The sequence below is a fragment of the Eschrichtius robustus genome, chromosome 12 (genome assembly GCF_028021215.1).
Source record: "Eschrichtius robustus isolate mEscRob2 chromosome 12, mEscRob2.pri, whole genome shotgun sequence".
Taxonomy (NCBI): Eukaryota; Metazoa; Chordata; class Mammalia; order Artiodactyla; family Eschrichtiidae; genus Eschrichtius; species Eschrichtius robustus.
The window spans coordinates 74,980,773-75,005,742 of record NC_090835.1 but is presented as its reverse complement, the minus strand read 5'-3'; the positions used below and the strand labels follow the sequence as shown (position 1 = coordinate 75,005,742).

Here is a 24,970-nt window from a genome sequence, read left to right as displayed (position 1 = left end):
CACTCAGCAGTTGGGGTATAAATATCCCAGGCTCTCTGCGGGCTGCCAGGGGCTCCGGGTGCAAGGCTGGGGGGTGGGGGGTGGGCCAGGCTGGCTTGGGAGGTGGGAGGTGGTGGTGCCTCCCTGGCAGTGTCCTCTCCCCGAGGGCTGTTTGCCCGAGTTATTCTTAGCACTGACTCATTATAGAGACTATTTTTAATCCTGTTTCTAAGCATTGCCAACATCTGGTGCAGACAGTACTGAAGGGGGTGGGGGTGGCAGGGCGACCCTTTGGGCATTGCTGGGGACCAGAGCCTCTGGCAGGACAGCAAGGACAGAGTCTTCTGCTTCCTGCACCTGCCACTACTTAAAACTGGGCATGCAGTAGGCGTCCTATTTGTGCTTGAATGTTGTTGGCTCACCCACGACCTCATCCTTCCAGCGCCTGTCGGTGGGGGTGGGGAGGTGGGCTGGGGGTTACCATCCAGCCGGACAGCATGAGCTGGTGGTACTCATCCGGTAGGCTTTCCCACGTCCATCCCTCAGGGATTCAGTCAGCCTCTGACCCCTGAAGAGAAGGGCCTCAGAGCAGGAGGGCAAGCCCCGAGCTGGGGCACTTGTTACAGCCACTGCTGCGGGAGGAGCCAGCAGACATTATAGGGAAGGAGGGTACTCAGTGGTGAGGTGTGCAGGCTCCAGGGCCAGACTGCCTGGGCTCAAGTCCTGGCTTTGCTCCTTCCTAGCTGTGTGACCTTGGGCAAGTCCTCAACCTCTCTGCGCCTCAGTTTCCTCATCTGTGAAGTTGGGGTGGGAGTAGAGTGTTGTAAGGATTCAGTAAAGTAATAATGTACCAAGTGCCTACCTAGTAAGTGCTGTATAGTAGGGAGCTGGTGGTATTGTCATTATTGCTATTGTTATTGTTACTAGTGAGAAGCTCTGTGTGTGCCCTGAGTTGGGGAGGAGGCGTCTTGGCTGTTCTCTGAGTGAGGTGAAGCTTGGCATGGGGCTCAAAGTGGTTGTACCCGGGCATCATGATGGGGTGATTTCTGCCAGGCTGCCCCGAGGGGTCAAGGGCACACAGGTGGGTTGGAATGTGGGCTTTGCCCTTCACAGGTTGGTTGAGTCACTTTTCTTTCTTTTCTTTTTTTTTTTTATATATTCTTTTCCATTATGGTTTATCACAGGACATTGAATATAGTTTCCTGTGCTATACAGTAGGACCTTGTTGTTTATCCATCCTATATGTAATAGTTTACATCTGCTAATCCCAAACTCCCAACCCGTCCCTCCCCCACAACCACAAGTCTGTTCTCTACGTCTGTGAGTCTGTTTCTGTTTTGCAGATAGGTTCATTTGTGCCATATTTTAGATTCCACATATAAGTGATATTATATGGTATTTGTCTTTTTCTTTGTGATTTACTTCACTTAGTATGATAATCTCTAGTTGCATCCATGTTGCTGCAAATGGCATTATTTTGTTCTTTTTTATGGCTGAGTAATATTCCATTATATATATATGTACCACATGTTCTTTATCCATTCATCTGTCAAAGGATATTTAGGTTGTTTCCATGTCTTGGCTATTGTGAATAGTGCCGCTGTGAACATTGGGGTGCATGTATCTTTTTGAATTACAGTTTTGTCTGGATACATGCTCAAGAGTGGGGTGGCTGGATCATATGGTAATTCTATTTTTAGTTTTCTGAGGAACTTCTACACTGTTTTCCATAGTGGCTGCACCAACTTACATTCCCACCCACTCACTTAACTTTTCTGAACATCCATTTCTTTACCTTCATGACAGAGATGATACTACGTAGGCCATAGAGTTATGGTGGAAAATAAAGCATTTGATGTTCGTGGAGCATTTTACCCAGTGCTGGGCACACGGTAGGACCTGAATCCATGAGACTTTCTTTCGTTTGTTTTTTGCTGTGTCCCTTTCCCATGTGACAGATGGGGTGCCCTGGGGCTGGAGGTTTGGACGGCGGGGGCTGGGGTCCTAGCTCTCGGTGAGCTATGTGATCCAAACTCATAGCTTCCCCTGGTCTCCTGTAACACAAAGAGGCCAGAGAAAACTCTGGTTTTCAGACCCTTTCTCAGAACCCCTGGGGGTGCCTCAGGGAAGGACTAGGAGAACAGCGTGGTGGGGGGAGAGGCCCCCAGTTGGAGGCCAGGTGGTCTGGCCCTTCCCCCTCCCCACAAAGCTGCTTCATTCTCATGTTTTACTATCAAGTTTCCAGGTAAATTTTGTCTGAAAACAGGGTTCTGCTGTTGAAAACAGCCTGGGAATCTCTGGTGGGTGACTTCCCAGGCTCCTGTCGTCGGACGTCTGTGCCCTCCGACGTGGCAGTGACTCTGGGAGGTGACCTGTGCCGTGGGCACTGTTGCCCAGAGGGTGCTGGCACTCCCCGAGGGGCGTGGGGGCAGGGAGGGGGCTGCCAGGCTGCTCCTGGGGGAGAGGTTTGAGCGCTGCCCTGGCCTCGCTGACTGTGGGACATGGGTGCCCTGAAGACATACTCAGCCCCACAAGCAAAATCTCACAGGAAGGAGCGAGGGCTGAGATTGGGCAGAAAGGCACCTGCCACAGTGCAGGTACGTTTGTAGTGAATGCTCAAGAAATATTTGAAAGGAATGAATAAAGTGGCACCAGCACAGCATCCCAGGGCAGCGGTACCTCTGAGAGGGTGGCAGATCCCCCCCTCTTCCCCTTCCTCCTTGCCCTCCACTCCCCTTTCCCTTTCTTCTGCTTTGCTTGACCAACCTTAAGCTACCCCAGCCCTGGGGGCAGGCTCGGCCTTGCTCATAAACTTGAACAAAGACACTTCCTCAGAAACGAGGATGATGGGCTTGGCTTGGGAGGCCTCCTCCGGTGGTGTCGTGACCTCTGTTCTCAGGGCAGGTCACATGCACACCGGGGAAAGGCCAGCCCCCGTCACCAGGCAGACCCCTCAGGTTCCGAGATGAGGATGGGGATGCCGCGGGGCTCCGACTGGGGCCTCCAGGGTGCGATGCGCCTGGGCCATGGCTGGGGTGGGGAGGTGGGGGGCTGTGGGTGTGAGAGGAAGGGTGGGCATCCAACCATGTCTGCTGGGCCGGGGCCGCCACCATGACTTTTGTGTGTGACCCTCTGCGAGTGTGGGCGGCAGCCAATAGGGACACATTTGTGTCCTTGTGACTGGGTGTGAAAGGGTGTGTGAATCCAGCCAGCCAGGGAGCAAGGGCAGTTATCTCCTGTTGCTGGGAGCTTCCTGGGCTCTGAGGAAGCTCATTCTCTGAGGAGAATGGAAAGTGATTCATGCAAAGGAGCCCCTCCCCAGTTCCCCACTTGCGCCACGACCTGAGGTAGAGGGTGGCCTGGCTTCCTCCTTTTCCCCCACTCACCAGAGGCCCATGTCCCCCTCCTCCTTCACCTCAGACCCTGTATCTCACTCTGGGGTAGGGGGCTGCCCGGACCTGCAGTCTGACCCTCCTCTCAGTGGCATTTGGGGCGGGGGCATGGTCCATGCCTGCAGCTCTAGAAGGCAGTGCGCCCCCAACCCTGGCACAGCTAAGCCCCTGCGCCAGAGGAAGTGGCCTTCAGAGGCCCAGCCTGGGACGCCGTGGTCACCACCCCACACCAGCCGAGTGGTTTTCCAGCCAGAGGAGACCTGTGGGGAGGGGTGAGGAGAGGCTCCACCTGCCCACCGTCTCCCCGGCTCCGGCCATCCTGGCTGCAGCCACTGCCTGTGACTCATTCCCCCGGGGACTGAGCCGGCTCCTCTCCTGGGGCACCGGCCCAGGCTCAGCAAGTTGGGGAGGGAGGAGTGAGGCCCTCTGTGCGGGAGGGGTCACAGCAGACCTCTCTGGTGTCTTCTGGCCTCTGCAGACTTCACCTTCCCTTTGCCGCAGCCCCAGATTACATAATGGGTCCCAAATGCCTCACAAGTAAGCGGCCCAGCCTGGCAGCTGGACTCAGGAGTCCCTATTCCCCAGTGCCCGCCACCAGGCACGTCCCCATTCCAGTGCCCGGCTTGCTGGGGGAGTGGGTGGTGCCTCCCACAAGCCCCCCCCCCCACTGTGAGGGGGGGCTGGGCAGCCTGGGAGGGGGTGGGGAGGCCCTCTCCAGGGAAATGAATTCCTGGCTTAGCCCCAGATGCCGGCCTGCCCAGCTCTGCTCTGGGGTAACGCTGGGTGCACACACAGCCCCATTGTACGCCTGGGCCCTGTGCCCGCCATGGGCCTGGCACCAGCTCCATCAACAGCAGTGGCTCCGTCAGCTCCTCAGCACTCCCTGCCAGGGCCCGAGCCACTGGGCCCTGGGGAGGAGGAGGAGGGAGGGCTGGCGATTAGGCTGTGAGTGAGGGTGCCCCGAGTTGAGGGGCCGGGACCATGCAGATGCTTGAGGAGCCAAATGCATACATTTGTTTCTTTGTCAACTGTAGATACAAGGGCAGGGAGCACTGTCCCCCATTCACATGAGGAAACCGAGGCATCAAGACCCCGAGAGGCTGCAGTAGCCTGCCCAAGGGCACACAGCTAGCAAGGGATGCAGCTGGGGTTCGAACTCAGGCAGCCTTGGTCCAGAGTCTTTTCTGCACCCCTTACTGTGCTGCATACCCAGTCTCCAGGTCAGGGCTCGGGGAAAGGCAGTGCTCCTTCTTTCCCCAGCCCAACTTTGAGGGGCTAGGCAGGCTACTGTCTGGAAAGTACATGTCCCCAGGGTGGAAGGGGACCCTGGAGTAGTAGGGTCTGGAGCCATGCGCTTGTGAGAAGCGTGGTGGTTTTCAAGGATGATACTGGTGGCTGGACAGGCAGAGCAAGTCTCCAGAGTCGGAAGGCGGCTCTGTGCCTCAGTTTCCCTGCCCCACCGGCACTGAATATCCCCTGTGCTTCTCCGCAGGGCATAAGAATGTAGAGGTGAGGTGTGGCCAGGGCTGAGACCTGGACCCTCATCTCCTTTTCCTGTGCTCCATAGGCTGGCCGGGAAGTTCCCCTTCCCCAACCTAGACCAAGGCCTCCTGTTGCTTCTATTCTTAGAGTCTGTCCTGAGCTGCCCCATCTCCTCAGGTTTCCCAGCCTGAAGGGGCCTCTGAGGCCGGAGAGCCTGCCAAGGGGGCAGCCCAGCTCTAGGCTGCGAGGGGGTCCCATCTCTGCCTAGCGCCCGGGCCCTTCAGGCCAGGCTGGAGGGTGCCCAGAATCAACTTCTATGGGTCTCAGCTTATCCACTCATGACCTCCGACCCCATGGGTTTGGGCAGAGCTGAAGCTCCTCCCTTCTTCTCGGCCCAACCTCCTTGTCCCCTGCCCATCCCGGGCACGAGGCCTGGCTCCCCCTTAGTGACACCTCAGCCCTCTCAGCAAATGAACAGGGCAGTCTGCAGGGGCCACACGGTTGTGCAATGCCAGGGCTGGGCCTTGGGGACAGGTGGGGAAGAGAGAGGCTGGAAAGGGACACTGAGGCCAGCTCCCTTCTCACCCCACCCTGAGAGTCTTGTCTGCTTTCCCAGTCTGCTTGGGCTCAGCTTACTCCGATTATGCTGTCCCCCAAGACAGCCAACACATCTTCATCCAAGGCCACAGCAGGGCACGTCAAACCCAGAAGGGCCATGTTTGAGTGCCTTCTCCCTGGGAGATGCCGAGAAAGAGAAAACCTGGGGACAGCCCTCAGGGAGCTTCTACTACAGCTGAGAAAACTAGGCAGAGTAACTTCTCTGTGCCTCAGTTTCTCATTTATAAAACGGGTACACTAATATTTCCTACTTCCCAGTGTTGTTGAGAAGGGCAAATGAATTAAGACATGGTAAATCCCTTAGGAACAGTTCCTGACAAATGGTAAGTGCTCAGTTCAGGTTTATTGGTAGTAGTCATAGTGGTAGTAGTCATTCTCGTAGAAGAAGTACAATATATGATATCAGGTAATGCTGTTTTTTCCAAACTAGGTTGTGAGTACCGGTGAGGACAGGGACTGTCTTACTCATCTCTGTATCTTGGCGTCAGGCACAGAGCCTGGCTTGGAGCAGATTAAGTAATTGTTTTCAAATGGTGATCAGAGGAGGGTAGAGTCAGGGTGGGCTGCCGGGAAGAGGTGGCCCTAGAGCAGGGCTTCCTGAGATGCACAGGCATTAGACAACCTGTGGATGGAGGATGGGGCAGGGGGTACATCTGGAGGCCTCGATTGTGTTGGGGAGAGAGTGAGAAAACCCCCTGAGCCCAGGACTTGGTGAGGGCAGGGGGATCCTGGATGCCTTAAAGGCCCACCTAGGGAGTTTGGACTTTATCTGGTGGACAGTGGGGAGCCACTGGGGGTGATGAAGCAGGGGGATGACCTTTCTTTGTTGCTTAGTCCATTTTGTTTCTGCTCCCTTGTTCTCTCAGGGCTGTTCCCTTTCTCCACTTCTCCAAAGACAATAAACCCTCTCTCTGCTCTTCAGTCCCTTCTCTCCGATCCCTATGCACCCCCAGCCCACTTATCCATGCTCCGTTCTTGGCCTTCTCTGCTCAGCTGTACTGGCCTGCTCCCCCTGCCTGACCCATCTTCCCTGGGATTGGGGTTGGCTGGACTTGGACTTGAGGGGAGAGGGATACGGGCATGGTGTGACCACATGGTGGGAACCCGTGTGATGGTGACCGAGCCAGGACACCCTGTTCTGACATAGCCCGCTACCCCCTTCAGGGAATGACTCCCCCCACCCCCAGCCAATAATGTGGCTAAGGCTCATTAGGAAGAATTTACTTAGCATTTGTCAACCTGATAAATGGAGATACAGATTTCTCTAACAGATAAATTAGAGAGTGATGGGCCTTCATTTTCTTGCTATTAAATTTAGCCTAAAAGGATATTGAACCGCGTGGGAACCAGACTGCAGAAAACTACTGTGTCTCTTCTGTCTCCTTTCAAACATCCATCCATCTATCTATCCATTATATCCATCCATCCATCCATCACTTCATGCATTATGTCCATCCATGCATCCATGCATCCATGCATCCGTCCATCTGTCCATCATATCCATCCATCTATGCATCCATCATATCCATTCATCCATCTGTCTATCCATCACTTCATTTATTATATTCATCCATGCATCCATTATATCCATGCATCCATCCATGCATCTACCAAATACTTACTGAGCACCAAATTAGATGCTTTATGTTTAATCCTTATAGAAACTCTCCAAGATGGACATTATCATCATCTTGTACATGAGGATACTAGGATGCTGTGGAGTTAAGTAAGTTGCTGAAGGTTACGCAGCCAGTAAGCGATCTGGGATCCAGCTCTACCTGCTTCAAAACACATGTTCATAGTGTGGGATCAGATGGCCTCCCTGGGTGTCCCCAGGGCCTTGTTCTGAGCATGGAACATAACAGCTTTGCCATTGAATGAACGGACCGGCACACTCAGGTTCTGGAATGCTGGCGTTCCATAGTTCTATCCTAGGAGCAGCCTGGGGGTGGGAGGCTATTCTGGGCTTCCAGTCGTATTGGCATTTGCTACTGGTAACCTAGTGTTGCCAGTGCTGCCCCTGTAGTGGAGGCTTCTTGATCACGTAACTTGCAACCCAGCACGTCCTGTTTCTTCTCTTCATCAGGCTAGCTCTGCTTCTGAGGGCAGTCCTGTCTTCCATAGGTAGGAAAGTTCTAGGTATGTGCTTGGCCACTGCATTCAGCCCCACCAGTCTCCCCCAGTGACTGGGCTCTTGGGCACCTGTCTCCCAGCTTCTCCATAGGACACCCAGCCCCCATTTTACTCTGCCCCCTTTATTGGCCTTTCTGTCTAAGCTGTGGAGTTAGCTGCACAATTTCAGGTTAAAACTGCCTCCATGGGCCCCATTGGCTGAGACAGGGCTGTGAGTGCAGGCAGTTTACTTGGGAAGTGACCCCAGGAAGCATGGCTAGTGGAGCAGGCTGAGTGAGACACAGAGGGGAAGGAAGCCAGTGAGATGTGTGTTCGGGAGCAGGTGACCGCTGTGGGCACCAGGCTGTCTCACTGCGGATCTCTGGAGAACGTGCTTTAGAGCTTCCCAGCCGCGGGATGGCGTGAGGGAATTGGGGGTTTATTACTAGCTCCCCCTGGTCTTTGGCCGGGGGAGGGCGGGTGCTGCCTCCATTGGCTCTGGCACAGATGCGTGCAGGTGCTGGCATTTGGAGGTGCTCAGGTGGGCAGGAGGGACTAGGAGTGTCCAGGGGCCCTGATAGCCTCTGCCGCGCTCACCGAACCCAGGTGTGGTGGCCCGGGCAGTCCCGTGAAGTGTGCCTCTTGCCAAACCCGCTTCCTACAGCCCTCCTCTCTCCATGCCCACGAAGCTGCCACCCCACTCCACGCCCACCACTCTACCCCAGGCAGACCCTTCCCACTGGGGCCAGTCACCGGTACCACATTCATTGCATTCAGCAGATACTTAAGGAGCACCTACTATGTGCGCCGGGTGCCACCATAAGAGGAGGAAGCTGCCAGGATCCCTCTAGATGCTCAGAGCAGAGGAAAGGGATCCAGCGTGAAGGAGGTCCTTCCCATTGGTCTGCCAGACGCGGCAGCCCTTTCCGCCCATCTCTGAGCTCTACGGTCTCTCCTAGGGGGCGGGGCCAACAGGCTGGGGGCGGGGCCGACAGACTGGGTGGCCACAGAGCTTGGACCACCTTTGAGTCACCTCCCGGCTCTGTCGAGGCTGTGATTGTAGCGGTTTTTCTGACTTCCTTTTCCTTTCTCTCGCTGCCCCTGCCTCTTCCCTCCTGGGGCCACTAGCCCCATGGCTGCCACGTGGCTGCCTTCTTCAGTCGGGAACTGAGGCTTCTAGCGCCCTCCCTCCGAGTCTCTATGGGGAACAGGATGCAATTCACGGTGCAATGGCAGGGGGGCGGGGGGGGGGGTGAGTTTATTCATGGGCACCCTTCTTTGTCCCTGGTGAAAGCCCTGCCTGGTGCCTGCTTCCTGAAGAGGGGCCTCCTCCTTCTTGACTCCTGCCCCCACCCCTCAGACTCCACTCCCACTACACTCTCCTGCCTTGTAGGGCCCCGGGAGGGGGCAGAGTTAAGAAAGGATGTGGTATGTAGGTAATGCCGCCTGCTGTAGGGGCAGGGGAGGGCAGGCGACAGGGCTGGGGCAGGTGCCGGGCCTGGCGGGAGCACACACAACACACGCTCCAAACTCCGTATTGGGCCACAGGCAGGACTGCCAAGTCCCAGTCCCTTTGACTCATCTCTCCAGCCGCCACCCACAGACTTTCCCCTTGATGTTTTCGCTTCCAAACCAGGTTTGGTCAGGGCGCGTGTGCCAGGGCGGTGGGGGCAGGAGTGTGTTGACCTGGGCTGGCCAAACTCATTCCCTTTGACATTCTCCCTCTACTTACCCGTGGCATCTATTTCCCACCCCGTGGGCAGGGCCAGCGCTGGCAGAGCGAACGTCGATCGTGTACCTGCCCCACTTGGATAGAAAGGTGGCTGTGCTTATTCGGGGCAGGCGTGTCAGTGTGAGGGCTGGGAGGACATCGGAGACATTTGCACAGGGTCAGAAAGGGGGCACTTACGATGAGGCTTTCGGTTTGTCTCAGGTTGGAGCTTAAGCATCTTTGATGTGGGGAGGAGGAGAAGTTGCAGCTGCTGGTCGGCTGCATGGGAGTCTTACCCCCATGGGGGAAGCTGGGGAGACAGAAGGACACAGGTGGGGGGAGACAGTGAGTGGGGAGAGCAGAGTGACAGATGCTCCTCCCCCACCCAACGCCCACAAAAGCCAGGGCACTGGGTTCCTCTCCCTGCCCAGCAAAGGGCAAGTGCTTCTTGTGGCGTTTCAGGACAGCAAAAGGGGTGGGTGGGCCGCTGTGTGCGTTTTGAGAGTGAGACCACCATAGGGTTCATCTCATACCTGTGTGTGTTGGGGGGGCTGGATGGGGCAGGTGGAGGCGGCTCCCTCACTCCAGGTGCCTGGGGTGGGGGGACATTGCTGTACAAGGTCATTTCTTTTGTTGGGGGGAGAGGTCTCCTCTGGCTTCCAGAGGGAGATGGGGTAGAGGTGTCAGCTGGGTACCTGGGCAGGGCAACAGAGAAGCTGAGTTCTGGGTCTGGGGCAGCTGCCATTGGGGAAGTCCTGGCCTGAGCGAGGGCTAAGCAAGGACCCAGGCAAGGGACCCCTGGATTTTGTGCCCCCACTGACCATTCCCAGAAGCCCAGCTCACGCCGGGGTGGGGCTGGGGAGGAGGCCCAGCCACCGGGTGGGTGCGGGTAGCAAGGGGAGAACAGTCTGTGGTTGTCCAGTGGCCCCTGCCTGCTCCGGCCGCCCTGTCCTGCCCCCTCCGGGCATGAGTCAGACCGAAAGCAGAAGCTGCCAGACATTGCGCAGGGTGAAGCGAGGCAGAACCAGCAGTGCTATTTTGGAACCTGGTTAATTCCCCCTTCTGTCCCCCAGCGCTCATCACTCAGGGCTCCCCCCACCTCCTCGTCACCAGCTCTTTGCCTTCCTCGAGGGGACTGTGGGGTGAGACTTGACGTCCCCTGGCACATATGTGGGGGAGCGGGGTGTTGCTTAAAGCTCCTCTGCTTGCTGGACCCCTCCTCCCTGGCCAAGATGTGCTGGCTTCTCTGGAACCGGCCTTCTGGGGTGTTGGGAGGACAGGGTGCCCCCTCCTGGTGGGAGCTTGCAGACCGGGTAAAGGATGGTCGGTGGCTTTTAGCACTGCCCCTCCTCCGCTGCTCTCAGGACAGCTGTCAGCCGCCTCTCCCATGGCTGTGAGCTGACAAGGGCTTCAGGTGGGAGCCTCTCCCGGCAGTGACTCTTACAGGTTTGGGAGGGATTTCCAGACCCAGAGGGGAGATATTTTGGGGCCAAGGGCCTTTCCAGAACCCGTGACATCATGCACCCTGCAGCAGCCCCCACTGACCCCCTAGTCAATGGTTCTTTCTTGGGCATCTAGGCCTGCTTGAGGCCCCACATTTTAGGATTTCTTTGGAGCCTGTGTGAGCCTGGGGGCCCCTGGCCATCCAGCCCGCGGAGGTGAAAGAGGTCAGTGGGTGTGTGTTTCTGAGCTGAAGATGAGGGTGTATAGGTGAGAGCGTTACCCATCCGTGGGCTGGGGGGATGGGGGTCCCTGCTGCTCCTGAAGCTGTGTGGTCAGGGAGAGGGTGGGCTTTGCTATTGCTCGCGTGATTGTGTGGGTGGGAGATGGGTGCGGCCTCCATCTGCAGTGTGTTGCCGCCTCTCAGGGGGGGCCCTGAGGCCAGCACTCCACCTGGCTATTTACCCCCCAGCAACCTGGGGTGGTGGGTTTCATGCACTGGGGCGGGGGACTGTCAGCAGGCACGTTGCAGGTGACCAATTAGAATGTGGGTCCCTCTTAAGCTCAGGTGAGCAGGACTTGGGTTTCTCGTCGCTCAGCTGGGTTTGGGGCTTAGGCGGGGCGGGGAGGGGCAGAGCAGTGTTGGGGGAAGAGTGGTCTCCCAGGCCTGCTGCAGGGGCCCCAGCGTCTCCCACGCCTCACGCACAGCGCGCAGGCACAGCCTGTCCTTGAGGTTGTCTGCTCTCTGCTGGAGCCGTTCTCTGGGCAGCCGAGTCCTGGGGTGGTGTGTGTGTGTGTAGGAGATGCTGTGAGCGTGTGTGAGTAGGTGTGTCTCACACGGCCTGTCTGGGTTGCTTTCCCACTGGGAACCATATCAGCTTCCAATCAGTTCCCGCAGACTCTTTCCCCTCCTGCCCGAGCCAGAGCCCCAGCACCGAGTAAGCGCGAGTCCAGAGTCGGCCTGGAGCCCTGCATTCCCGCCTCCACCTTGGCTCCTGGGCCTGCCTGAGAGTTTGGGTTGTTTGCTCAGGTTCACTGTGGGGCTCAGAAGGCCTGTGCCTGTCCCTTAAAGGGTCTCTCTCCACCTCCCAGCTCTCCCCTCCCACCTGTCACACTTGGAACCAGCAGGTGATCAAGCCCCCAGGAAGCGGCAAGTAAAGTGACTTTAACGTGCCCACAGATCTCCTAGGAGTCCATGTTAAAGTGCAGATTCTGACTCAGTAGGTCTGGGCTGGGGCCTGAGAGTCTGCATTTCTAACCAGCTCTTGGGGATGTGATGCCTGTGGATCTTGCTTTGAGTGGTAAAGCCTTAAACGGCCCTCTTCCATCCAAACTCCAGCCAGATGGGCTCTGCTCATCCGGCCAGGGAACTAACCCTCAGGGGCCACCCCCTTGGTGCCGGGCTCCTCACGCACTTCGGCTCCTCTGATCCCCTCACCTATTCTGAAGGAGGTGGCATTACTGCCATCCTGTTTTACAGATGGGGAAACTGAGGCTTTGAGAGGTTGAGTACCTGTCCCAGGTCACACAGTTGGAAAGTGGCAAAACCAGACTTGAACTCTGGTCTGTCAGGTCCAGAGCATATGAGCATTCCACTAAACCCAGCCATCTTCCAGGGAGCGGACTCAGAAGGCTGAGATGCAGCCAAGGTGGGTGGGTGAGGGGAGGGACCGCAGCTGCAGGGAACAGCATCCAACCCCACCTGCCTAGCCCAGGGCCCCTCTGCTGATGGGCTTACGACTCCCTACCTGCCTCCTCAGGCCCTTTCCGGACTGACTCCCCGCCTGGGCACCCAGCCTGCTGCTGTGCCCCTGTGCACTCACCTGTGTCTGCGGAGGTTGGGTATGCAGACCCGCAGACCAGGCCCCCCAGCTCCACTGCCTACCAGCGTGCAACCTTGGGCAAGTTGTCAGCCTCTCTGCCTCAGTTGTCCCCCTGTGAGATGGGGGATATATTACTACTTCCCCAGCAGTATGTGTCTGGAGGATTACATCAGTAACATGTATCAACTCAGAACTGTGCCTGGTGCATAGGAATCGCTCAGTGCCAGTAGTAACAAACGCCTGCTGGTTTGTTCCCGGAGACCATAGGCCACCTTCTGCGAATGTAATGCAGTTGTCAGGGCTCATAGGTGTTTTTCTTCCTTCTTTTTCCCCTGCAGTCTTCCAAAGCCTTCTTTTATTAGGCAAAGGCTGGATACTTCAGTTTTAAAGAGGTTGTTTTTGAAGTCCTCAGAGGCAGATTAAATTCTTAAAAAGGAAGCCAAGCAGTAGGAGTTCATTGCAGTGGACGAGCGAGCGGAGATTGGAGAGGCTGTAGCAGCCGGGAGGAAGCAGAGGAAGCCCCCAAGGGTGGGGGTTAGGAGCCAGGCGCCTGGCCTGGGGCAGGGAGACCTGGGTTTGGAGCTGGGCTTCAGGTCGGGAGCCAGAAGCCTCTCCGTGTGCCAGCTGCCCGCTCCTCGCTGCCCCTGGGCTGCATCCTCCTCTTCTGACGAGATGGACGATCGAAGGCTGGGTCTCCAATGCTGCCACAGCTCTGGAGAGGGAGTTCCTGAGTGTTGGAAAGCAGCACCCGGCTCTCCCTGTCACAGACCTGTAGGCTGGCTCCCCGGGCATCCGGCCCCAGACCGATCCATGCTGCCCGAACCCTGCACCTGCCTGGACAGAGCAGGAAGGGGGCCACCACGGCCCTTCCAGCCTCCTCACATGATCAACCAGGGGTCCAACTGGGAGAGGGGACAGGACGTGTCTGAGGTCACACAGCTGGGTGGTGGGACAGCCAAACGCGTTTTTTTGATCCTACTCTGCCCTTTCGGAACAGACTCATTCCAGAGGGTCCAAACTCCCGGGCCCCAAATCCATGATGGCACACGGTGACCAATCAGGCGGAGTCTTGAGACTCATCTTCACTGGTGGGGGTATCGGTGACCTTATGGGCTGACCTAGCATCCACCAAAACTTAGCTGATCTTCCCTCAGCAGGGGGACAGGATCAGGTGGGCTGGGGTGGGCGGGGGAGGTCACATGGGGCTTGAAGCCCTTGGATACCCGTCTGGAAATCCTTCCCTTGCTCTTCAGGCCCCTTTCCTGTCTGGGGTGCCACCTGTGGGCTGTACTCCCCGCCCTGCCCCTCCCTCTGCACATACACCTCTGCTGCCATCCAGTGCTAGATCTCTGGTCCATGTAATCGCATTTCTGTCCAGCCAGTTTGATATAATTTCCCCCTGAGGCCCTCGTGTGGCCACATTAACCGCCTCAGTGAGATCCAGATATATGGTCTCCTGAGCCCTGGGCGTGGATGGCCTTGGCTGTTCAGCAAGAAGAGAGCCTGCAGGTGGGCGGGGCCTGGCCTGTGTTCTGGGGCATCCAGGAGGGCTGAGGGGTGTGCAGGCCTCTCTGGGACCCTCTGGAGGGTTCACTGAGGGCAACACGGGGTGAGGGGGTGAGGCAGGGCTGGGAGCTTACGGGAACAATAATCCATCTCTCTACAGGGATCTTCCCTGTGGGCCCCTGGTGACCTCATGGGACTGGAGCTGGTGGTGGTCGCACACCTGAGGGAGACCTGGGCTGGCCAGGAACACTTCACTGTGCTCTTGCAGTGTGGCCTTGCACAGGGCCCTTAACCTTTCTGAGTCTTGGTTTTCTCATCTGCAGAAGTTCTGTTTGTCCCATGAAGTGTTTGTGGGGGACGGGTGAGATCTGATATAGGTCATGTGCTGAGTGCAGTGCCTGGTCCATCGTGGGGACTTGGAGTGTCTGCCGAATGAGTGAACAGGTGGTAATTGAGCACGTGATGGGTGGTTGGATGAGCAGCCTCCCAGGGCCCTGAGCCTTGTTCTGGGAAGTCTGCCGGCTAGGATCGGGTGGAGGTTCTGAAGAAGAAAGCTGATTTCTCTGGGAGCTTCCTTGTAGCTGGGGAGACTGGAGGTGACCAGGAAACAACTGGAGAACAAAGTAGTGTGGCCACAGGCAGGCTGTTCAAGGGGATGGGGTGTCCAGGATTGGGGGTGCAGGGGAGAAGGGGAAGAAGGGGGTTTCAGCCCCCTTGCCCTACTCTAACCCAGGAGAGAGCTGGCTGCCCACTGAGCGGCAGGGTGAGGGATTCTGCAACGTGTGTATCTGTGTGTGAGAGACAGAAACAGACAGACAGCATAGGGTCTGCATGTGTGGCTGGGCTGAGTCGATGCGTATCACAGGGTGGGCATCTCCCAGGACCCCTCTGGTTTCTCCCTCCATGCTTCCCTCAGCCACGTGTCCCCCTGGCCCCCCATCCTTCAAAGCCCAGTGGCAGTCCTCCTGGGACAGGCCTCATGCCAGGGTCCAGCTGATCCCTGTGGGACCAGACAGGCTCCTCTCTGGTCTGGGATTGCCTTTGAAGCTGCCCCCCTTGCCGCACAATTGCCTTGCCTTGCCCCGGGCCAGCCAGGAGGTGCCAGCTCCCACCCTTTCCTGTGGGATGTGAGCTGGGTCCTCGGGCTGATGGGCCTGAGCTCTGGGCCTTGGAGGCCACTCAGCAGGCCGGGAGCTCCTGTGGCTGCCCTTCGTCTCCCCTCTCCTTCCTCTCCCTCCTCCCCACCTCCTGCCTGTGTTCAGGCTTGTCTAAAACAAGCCCCTGCCTGTACTCCCCCTGCCCCCGGCCTTCTGCAGCGTCCTGTGGTGCACACTTACCGGGGCAAGTGTGAATCCCAGTTGCTTTTTTTCAATGTTGGAAGCATCCGGAGAGCCCACTGTTGCCTTTCATGACCCCTAAGGAACCACGGGTCAGCTAAGATAATAACGACCCACATGACTAAGTGTCTCCAGTGCTGAGTCCTGTGCTAAGTGCTCTGCCTGCTCCTGATCTCTTTAGAACCTAGAGAGGTGGGTTTCACTGTTCCCCACCTGCCTCTCCCATAGCACCGCAGTGAATTATGTATAATATACAAGCTTTGGAAAAGAAAATCTTTTAAAACCCAAGGCTTTTCGAGAGGAAACAAAGAGGGTGCCTGGTATTGGGAAAAGCTGGCCAAGGCCTTTCTGCTTCTGGCCAGTTTGTAAGGAGAGACAGAAGCTGGTGATCAATAGGTAGTGCTGTCCCCCCACCTGGGGCCTTGCTATGGGGTGTGTGTGCGTGTGCGTGTGTCAATGGATGGGAGAATGGATGGGACCCTTTTCTCAAAAGAAATTTAAGAATAGAAAGAGGAGACTCTTCCAGGGATGCCCCCGGTGGGCATGGATGAAGCGAGAGTAACCAGTGACCGAACGGTGATATCGCCCTTCTGCCCATGATTTCACCCTTGCAGAGGTGGAATCACCCAGCACCCCAACTTAGATCACAGCAGCTCTCTGGGAGAGGTTCCCCAGCTGGTAAGTCCCACTTGAGTGATGGAAAGGCTGAGGCTAGGCTCAGACACTGAGTCAGGCCCAAGTCTGGGATTCATCCCCAAGCATTCTGATGCCAAGTTCCCATAGCATCTTGTGGGAGGGCATGCTAGCTCCTGGGGATCTTATGACACCTCCCTACCCTTAACTCTCTTTGGGTTTGGCCCAGCTGATGCCCGCCAGGCCCTGCAGGGACCCTTGACTGCCTTGGTAATTTGGAACGGCCCTGTCCTAAGGCGAGGGGGTTGTGTGGACATTCTTGTTCCGTTTCCTAGCTCATCAGGCCTTCCTTTGCCACGTCCTCGGCCAGAGGGGGCTCAGAGCAGATAAAACAAACCCCAGACCTGGAATCTTCCCCTCTCTTCCCTTCCCAAGGCTGAAAGGTTACCCAGGAGGTCTCGGGGTCCTTCGCCCTGCTTCCGGGAGCCTCGGCACCTGTTCAGGACGCCTTCCTTTAGTGGTTGGTTTGATTTCCCCTCCGCCACGACTGGGCAGCTCCCACACAACTGGTAGTTTGTAACAGACTGGGTCAGAAGAAAATTTCTTCCTACCACAGAGGTGCAGAATGTGATAAATGGCTTAACCAAGCATCCCGGCCTCTGAGCTTCCACACTTTGTTGTTTCAGCCGCCAGACATATGTTTTTTTCTGGGAATACAGGAAATTATCTCTGCCCTTTGAGGGAGGGCAGAATTTTTTCTGCTTGTGTTTGGGGATTCCAGACCATTCCCTCGTCCTGGGCACCCTCTGGCCCCCTGAGGTGGAATGAAAGAGATCAGCTGCTGAAACACTTTGATTGGGGCGGTGGGAGGAGAGGCGCATCTTCAGTGGAAATCCCTAAAATAAAATGTGGCTACCTTGTCCCAAGTGCAGGACCAAGGCCAAACTCTTAAGTCCCAGGACTAGGGTGGTGGAGCCAGACTGCCAGCGTCCAGCCTCGCCACTTATTAGCTCTGTGACCTTTGGCAAGTGACAACCTCTTTGTGCCTGTTTCCTCATCTGTGTGTGTGAGGGGGACAGTACTGGTACTCATGTCATGAAGTGATCGTGATAATTAAATAAGGTGCTTTGAACCATACCTGGCGCATAGTAAGTACTCCATAAGCATTAGTATAAAATATTTTTCCTCATAAGAAAGATATACAGGGACTTCCCTGGTGGTCCAGTGGTCAAGAATCTGCCTTCCAATGCAGGGGACGTGGGTTTGATCCCTGGTCGGGGAACTAAGATCCCACATGCCTTGGGGAAACTAAGCCTGCGTGCTCTACAGCCTGCACGCCACAGCTAGAGAGAAGCCCACACGCCGCAGCTAAGACCCGACGCAGCCAAATAAATAAATTAATTAATTAAAAAAAGGAAAGATATACATGTTCATTATAGAAAAAGAACAACATTCCAAAGGTAAAAAGAAAAAAAAATCACTCATGATTACATCATCCAAAGAAGTCAGTAATATTTTAGTATATTTCCTCCCAAGAGGTTTTTCTACACATATTTGTACATGATGATCAGATTTTATATACAATTTTGCATCCTACTTTTTGTCACTTGACATATCCCTGTGTTACTTACCGCAAACACAACATTTGATGAGGAGGAACACAACATAATTTTTTTTTTTTTTTTGACTGCGTGGCTTGCAGGATCTTAGTTCCCCAACCAGGAATTGAACCTGGGCCCTCAGCAGTGGAAGCGCAGAGTCCTAACCACTGGACCGTCAGGGAATTCCTGAACACAACATAATTTAACCATCCTATTGCTGGACATTGAGATTATTTTTTATTTTTCACTATATAGTGTGATGGGCATCTTTATGCATAAAAGCCTTTTCTGCATTTGAGATTTCTTCCTCAGGCTAGTGGATATTTTTTAAGGCTTTGATACATATTGCCAAACTGCTCTTCCAAAGAGGATGTACCAAGCTACATTCAGGCAGTTGCATTGAAGCTGCCTGGTACCAAAGGCATTTTAAAGTCGTAGCCACACTTGGGTGGGGGAGGGGAGAGGGTAATTTGTTCAACTTTTCTTTTACATTCTTTAAGGTCTGCCCTCATTCTTACGTAAAATTTTAATGAAAGTATGACACACCTACAGAAAAGTGTACAAACTATTGAGTGAGCATCTGGATGCATTTTCATAAACTGGACACTCCCGTGTCACCAACACCCGCATCAAATTACAGAACATTCCTAGTCCCCACACCCACCCCAGGCTGTCCTGTGCCACCTCCCTGTCACTCCCCCCGCAAGAGTGACCAGGATCCTAACTTCTAACATGCAAGATTCATTTCCCCCGTTTTTGAACTGTTTGTACATCGATCGTGCTGTGTGCGTGTTTGCCTTCTTTTGTTTGCTATTATGTCTGCAAGAGTCATCTGAGTTGTGTGTAGCAATAGTTGGTTCACTTCCATCACTGAGCAGCATTCCAGGGCATGGAGGTACCACAACTTCTTTATCCATCTTCCTGTTGATGGACGTTTGGGTGGTGTCCAGTTTTGGCCACTGTCTATAGCGCTGCTGTAAACTTTCTAGTCCGTGTCCTCTGGTGCCCACATGGATGCTTTTCTGCTGGTCAGATACTTAGGAAGGGAGTTGCTGGCTCATGGCATCTATGTATTTTCTGCTTCCTGCTCATATTTTTAAAGGATCATCTGGAAGGCAGAAAAATCCCCAGGGCAGTTCAGGCCCCACAAGCAATTGAAGGGAGGTGCCTCGGCTCAGGGCTTTTTGGGGGGCCCTCCAAAAAGGGATCATGTCCGCTCCGAAGGCTTGTGTCAGGGCTGTAGTAGAAACTGAGTTAGGCCTGGGTCCTGGCCCTCCAGCTCCAGCTGGCATGTGGCTTCCGACCCTGGCCTGTGCCTCCAGAGGCCACTCAGTGTCCTCACCGGGGGTCCTCAGCTGGCCTAACAACCATTGTGCTGAGCAGGGCAGGGCTCGGGCCAGACTCCAGGTGGAGCTGGGGGGACCCAACTTCGGACATGATTGGAAGCAGGTTGGGCCCCTCACAAACCCCTAGAAGCTGCCCTACTTCCTTTTCCCTTGTTTTAAAAGAATCACACAAGTAACGCATCTTCACATCCTAGGAGTTAAGTGCTTCGAAAGTGGAATGAGAAACTATAAAAACACCTCTTTGCCCCTCCCCACTCTACTGCCCCTCCCCAGAGGTAACACAGTGAACAGTTTGGGTGTTGGGGGTGCCCAGATGAGTGGATAAAACATGGGGGCTGTGAACCAGGCTGCCTGGTTCAAATTGCCCTCCTGCTACTTATCGGCTGTGTAACTTAGGGCCAGTGACTTCACCACTCTGTGCCTCAGTTTCTCCCTGAAAATTGAGGGCAATAATAGTCACTGCCTGGGGTTGTTGTGAAGAACAGATGAGTTAATAGTTGAAAAGCACCTAGCCCAGCCCTGACCCATGGCAAGGATTCAAAGAGCATCTTGATTCTTCTAGTCTTTTCTACACATTTACTCATTTCCTGCCTAAGTGGGCTCCGGCTGTACATTTTATTCTGCAGTTTGATTTGTCCACTCAGTGCTGTATCTCTGAGATCTTCTTTCCTATATCTGAGACCTTTCTGTTCTGGGACCCTCTTTCTCCTTTCGTCTCCTCATGGAGTCCACTGATTTCTCCCTGTCTTTCCCCTCCCTCTGTCCACATCTTCCCTTGGAAAAGGTTCTGACCAGCCTGTTCATACTAAGGCATAAATGACTGACGAGGGAGGCTGGTGTGAAACCAGCTCAGGCCCCTGACCAGAGGAGGGCACAGCTTCGGAGGGGAGTCAGGACCCACCCGTTATCAAACGCCTAAGGGCTGTTAGGTGCGTTCTGCACACTCGCTGTGTCTCCTTGAATCCTCACAACAACCCCAAGAGGCAGATGCCATTGTTGGCTCCATTTTACTGGGGAGGAAACCAAGGCACAGAGAGGTTAAGTGGCTTTCCCAAAGTCACCCAGCCAGTATGGGCAGAGCAGGCATTTTGGCCGCCTCTGTTGGACTGTGAAGTCCATTTTGGTCACAACTAAACTAGAACCCCGACACGGCTTAGGGAAGGTAGAGGCAGGTGCGAGGTTCTGGGGGAACCGCAGCAGAGGCGGCCCGTGGATTCTGAGGGTGCAGATGGGGGCAGCTCTCATTGCCTCGGCTGCAACTTAAGCCCCTGCTATGTTTTCCATGCTACTGGGCAGGGGCAGGAATTCTCTGGAGCATCAGACCCCCTGGTCCCTTCAGGAGGAGGGGACAGGGGAGAAGATTCTTGGGGAAACACCCTAGCCCCAGGGTCTGCATCGTAGTGGGCACTCGAGTTCCCGGTGTTACCGAGTACATGCACGGTGGACCCTTTCCAGGCCTGGTGGGTCTGACGTTAGATGACGGGGAGGGTCTGGGGCATTTTAGATCTCCCGTGTTCCTCCTCTCAGCCCTTCCTGACCAGACTGGGCACTGGGGGAGGCTGCGAGTGGCCCTTAGGCTTTGAGTGAGCAGTTGTGCTTGGGGGTTGGGGGGGTGTTAGCACCCCCAGGGTCTCTCTTGGACCCCCCCATCCGCCCTCGGATCCCCTCACCCCTCAACTCCCGCCCTTAACCCCACACCCATCCCACCTGGCTACGCTTAGAGCAACCCAGGCTGGGAGCCAGGGCAGGGGGCTGGGACTCTGCGGGTAGCAGCAGCTCTGCGAGGGGGGTGAAAACTTTGACAACAGGGTTGGGGATGGAGGGTCACCTTCTGTCAGAGGACCAGGGACAGGCTAAGGCTTCTGACACTCTCTGATACACAGACAGCTGAGGTTCATAATTCAATATCCTCCCCCAGGAGGCTCTCACAGACCCCGGCGGGGTGGTGGGACAGGGATTCCTGCGTCCATTTTACAAATGAGCAAACTGAGGCTGGCGCAGGCAGTGAGAGGCTGGGCGGGCAGAGCCCATGTTCTCGCCCAGCCCAGGATGGGCGCCCAGCCCTTTGTGAGAGAAACAAGGGGCTCGTTCTCCCTCAGTCCTCCCCGTGCCGGCTGGCACTGCCAGGCTCGGTGTCTGCACCCTCACCCCACCCCCGCCCCCATGGGCCAACTGAAGTTAGATTGTTCCTAACTAGATCGGGCAGCGGGTGCAGCTGCGAGGGGAGTGAGCTGGGCTGGGGTCAGAGCCTGTGCGATCTGCTGCAGGGCTGCAGTTGTGGGAGGGGCGGCAAAGACAGGCTACCCCTCTGTAGGAGCACAGGACAGAGGTGGAGGCTGCAGATGTGTCCCTGCTGCAGGACAGAGGAGGGGGGGAACTGTCCTGCAGGGAGCTGGGCAGAGAGACCCCTGGGGCTGAGGCAGCCTCGTCACAAATTCCCGGCCTAGGGGGGCAGAGAAGGGAGGAAGGGAGGTAAGGCTAGGGCCACTGAGTACTCAGCCCTCGAGATGGGTAGTGCTGCTGTACTTTGTAGGGCGGGATGCAGGGTGATTAGAAGGAGCCCTGGCTTGGGGGTCAGGTGGCTTGGGCGGCCCTGGATCAACCAGACATGCAACCTGGGACAAACGCCTTCCCAGCTCTACATGGAGACATGATGGTTTGAAGACCCTTCACCCTCACCCACCATGAGCCAGGGAGCCAGAATGTGGGATTGGGTCCCAGCACTGTCCCCGCTGCCCGAGACCTAACCTCCCTGTGCTTCTGTTTCTCCTTATCTGTAGAAGGAGAATAATAACCAAAGCTACCAGATGGGGCTGTTTGAGGTTAAAGTGCTTGGAACAGTGCCCAGCACACAGTAAATGCTCAGATAGATGCAAATTATTATTATTTCCATGATCCGGTGATTTTCACTGAATATATGCCAGTACCTTCCGCTAATGCTGACTTAGTCTGATGTCTGGCATTAGGCAGAACATGTCAGCCTGTGCTGCTTTCCTTTGCCACCCCCAGAGGTCTGGTCTCATCCTTAGGACCTTGGGGCACAGCTCTGGCCTCTGGTCTACGCTGTAGCTGACCCTCCAATCTTGTGCTGATCCATCACTCACCCACTCAGCCTACCAAGTGCTGCACACTGTTGAAGACACATTATTTTCATTTAATGCTCTCACCAATCTTCTGAAACTCTTTACAGGTAAGGGAACTGAGGCTCAGAGAAGTTAAGTGACTTGCCCAAGGTCACACAGCAAAGAAGTGGCAGAACTGAGATTCAAGCCCTGTTTGTAGCACTTGCTCAGCTACAAAGTTGTACTGCCTTTTGCAATATCGCTGAGAGGGGACCCTCCAGCCCCTGTCAGGACCTTATGGCATCTGGGCACCCCCAGGGCCCCTGCACCTCTCAGAGAGTCTCAGCCCATCCCAGCTGGGAAGGACCTTAGAAATCACCCAGTCCAAGGTTTTCATCTTGTGGATGGGGAGATGGAGGCTCAGAGAGGGGGACGGATGTGCCCAGGGTCACTCAGTGAGCTAGGGACAGAGTGCAACCAGCTGCAAGACTCATTCTGTCCTGTCCTGCCCCCTTCCCAAATAGGCCTTAGTCCCCTGTCCTCCTGAGACCCTTCAAAGATCAGGGCTGATGTGCTGGGTGGTGGAAAGCTCTCCCTGGGCCCTGGGAGGACCAGGTGCCCTGCAGTGGCCCTCCCTGCGCAGGGTTACAATGGCCTGAGGACTTGCCTTTCTCATTTACTGGACTGTAGATGCCAGGAGCTCAGGGACTGCAGCTGGCTTGCTGCTGTATGGCCAATGCTGGTTCATAAATAGTAACCATTCCTGCACATGTTCATAGAGGCCTGAGGCACAGCAGTGAACAAGACAGACAAAATGCCTGCCCTCAGGGGAGTTTGCATTCCTGTTGAGAAAGAGATAGAGAATGAATTGAAATAAGTAAGCAAAAATGTGTAATATTTAAGATGGTGATAAGTGACATGGGGAAACAAAACAGGGAAGGAGCATAAAGTCGGGGGGGCGGGGAGCTGGTGGGGGGTTTGCAGTTTTAAATAGGGTAGTCATGGAAGGTCTCTGTAAGGAGGTGACCCACTTGAGTGGTGTTGGTGAAGGAATGAGCCATGGTGGTGTCTGGGGGATGGGCACCTCAGGCGGAGGGAAGCGCAGGTGCAAAGGCCCTGAGGGTAGTGCCTGGTATGTCTGAGGGATTGGGTGTGGCTGGAGCAGATGGAACAAGGAGGAGAGTAGGAGATAATAGGGTCACAGGGACCATGAGGTGGGGACAGATCATAGAGGGCTTTTTATGGTAAGGACTTTGGCTTTTACGCTGAGTGAAACAGGAGCCATGGAGAGTTCTGAGCCGAAAGAGGGACAGGATCTAACTTTGGTTTTAACAGGACCCCTCTAATTACTGAGTTGCAAGTAGAATGTCATGGGGCAAGCAGGAGGGAGTCTGACGTTAGGAGGCGCCTTCAGGAAGCCAGGTAAGGCATAGCAGAGGCTGGGCTCACACTGGTGGCAGTGAGGCAGTGGCAGAGGAGGATATATTTGAGGTCAGATCTGGAGGCTCACCAGGTGGCATGAGAGAAAGGAGTCAAGGTTGACTTCAAGTCTGGGAGGCTGACCTGGAGGGAGTCTGCATCTCTGGCCCAAGAACCAGCAGACTTGGGTTTAAGTCTCTGTCACCCACTTGCCTGGTGACCTTGGGCAAATTTCTCCCCCGCTCCTGTAAAATGTGGTTGCCCTTGTCCTGGCCCCTTCCCCAAGACCCCGTGCACTTTGTTTTGTTTTTTGTTTGTTTGTTTGTTTTGGGCTGCACGGCATGGCTTGCGGGATCTTAATTCCCTGACCAGGGATGGAACCCGGGCCCCCTGCAGTGGAAGCACAGAGTTCTAGCCACTGGACCACCAGGGAAGTCCCAGGACCCCATGCACGTTGAAGGGGACCGTGCCTCACAGCACTGCCCCCTCCCGTCCGCAGGGAGCCAGCAGCCAGCATGGCGTCACGCATCGGGCTCCGCATGCAGCTCATGCGGGAGCAGGCGCAGCAGGAGGAGCAGCGGGAGCGCATGCAGCAGCAGGCCGTCATGCATTACATGCAGCAGCAGCAGCAGCAGCAGCAGCAGCAGCAGCAGCAGCAGCAGCAGCTGGGCGCGCCGCCCACCCCCGCCATCAACACCCCCGTCCACTTCCAGTCTCCGCCGCCTGTGCCCGGGGAGGTGCTGAAGGTAAGGCCTGCTCCACCCTGACCCTTCGCCCCGGTCCTCGGAGCCCCCGCCCTGAGCCCTTTACCTCCTCCCCCCTCCAGGTGCAGTCCTACCTGGAGAACCCCACCTCCTACCACCTGCAGCAGTCCCGGGACCAGAAGGTGCGGGAGTACCTGTCTGAGACCTACGGGAACAAGTTTGCTGCCCACATCAGCCCTGCTCAGGGCTCCCCAAAGCCCCTGCCAGCCGCCTCCCCGGGCGTGCGGGCCGGACACGTGTTGTCGTCCTCAGCCGGCAACAGTGCTCCCAACAGCCCCATGGCCATGCTGCACATCGGCTCCAACCCTGAGCGGGAGGTGAGTGAGGAGCTGGCCGGTGCCTGCCACCAGCAGAGCTGGGGCCACGTGCTGTGCTCCTGGGGCTCCTGGTCTAATGGCAGAGGCAAGATACTGCCCTCAGGGAGCCCCCGTCTGAGTGGAGACACGGCCCCGCCCTCGGGGAGCCCGGTCTGAGGGGAGACGCGGCCCCGCCCTCGGGGAGCCCCGGTCTGGGGGAGACGCGGCCCCGCCCTCAGGGAGCCCGGGTTTGAGGAGAGACACGGCCCCGCCCTCACGGAGACCCCGTCTGAGGGGAGACACGGCCCCGCCCTCAGGGAGCCCCAGTCTCCTAGGAGAAACATCCCTACTTTGGAAACCTCTGCTAGGGGGACACAGGCGACTCCTACAGGAATGCCCAGCACACCTGCAAAGCCATGTCCTGACAGAGGGTATATAAAGCCATCTCC

General features: G+C 55.9%; 1 protein-coding gene across 2 annotated transcripts in view; it reads left to right on the top strand.

Annotated features, from left to right (window-relative positions):
* The window catches only part of TFEB (transcription factor EB), a 47,610-nt gene that overhangs the window by 17,091 nt on the left and 5,549 nt on the right, over positions 1–24,970 (top strand). For both annotated transcript variants that reach the window (XM_068558597.1, XM_068558596.1), the window contains exons 2-3: positions 23,961–24,207; positions 24,288–24,542. In XM_068558597.1, the coding sequence (XP_068414698.1) occupies positions 23,977–24,207; positions 24,288–24,542 (486 nt within the window). In that variant the 5' untranslated portion in view covers positions 23,961–23,976. The remainder of the gene's footprint in view (positions 1–23,960; positions 24,208–24,287; positions 24,543–24,970) is intronic.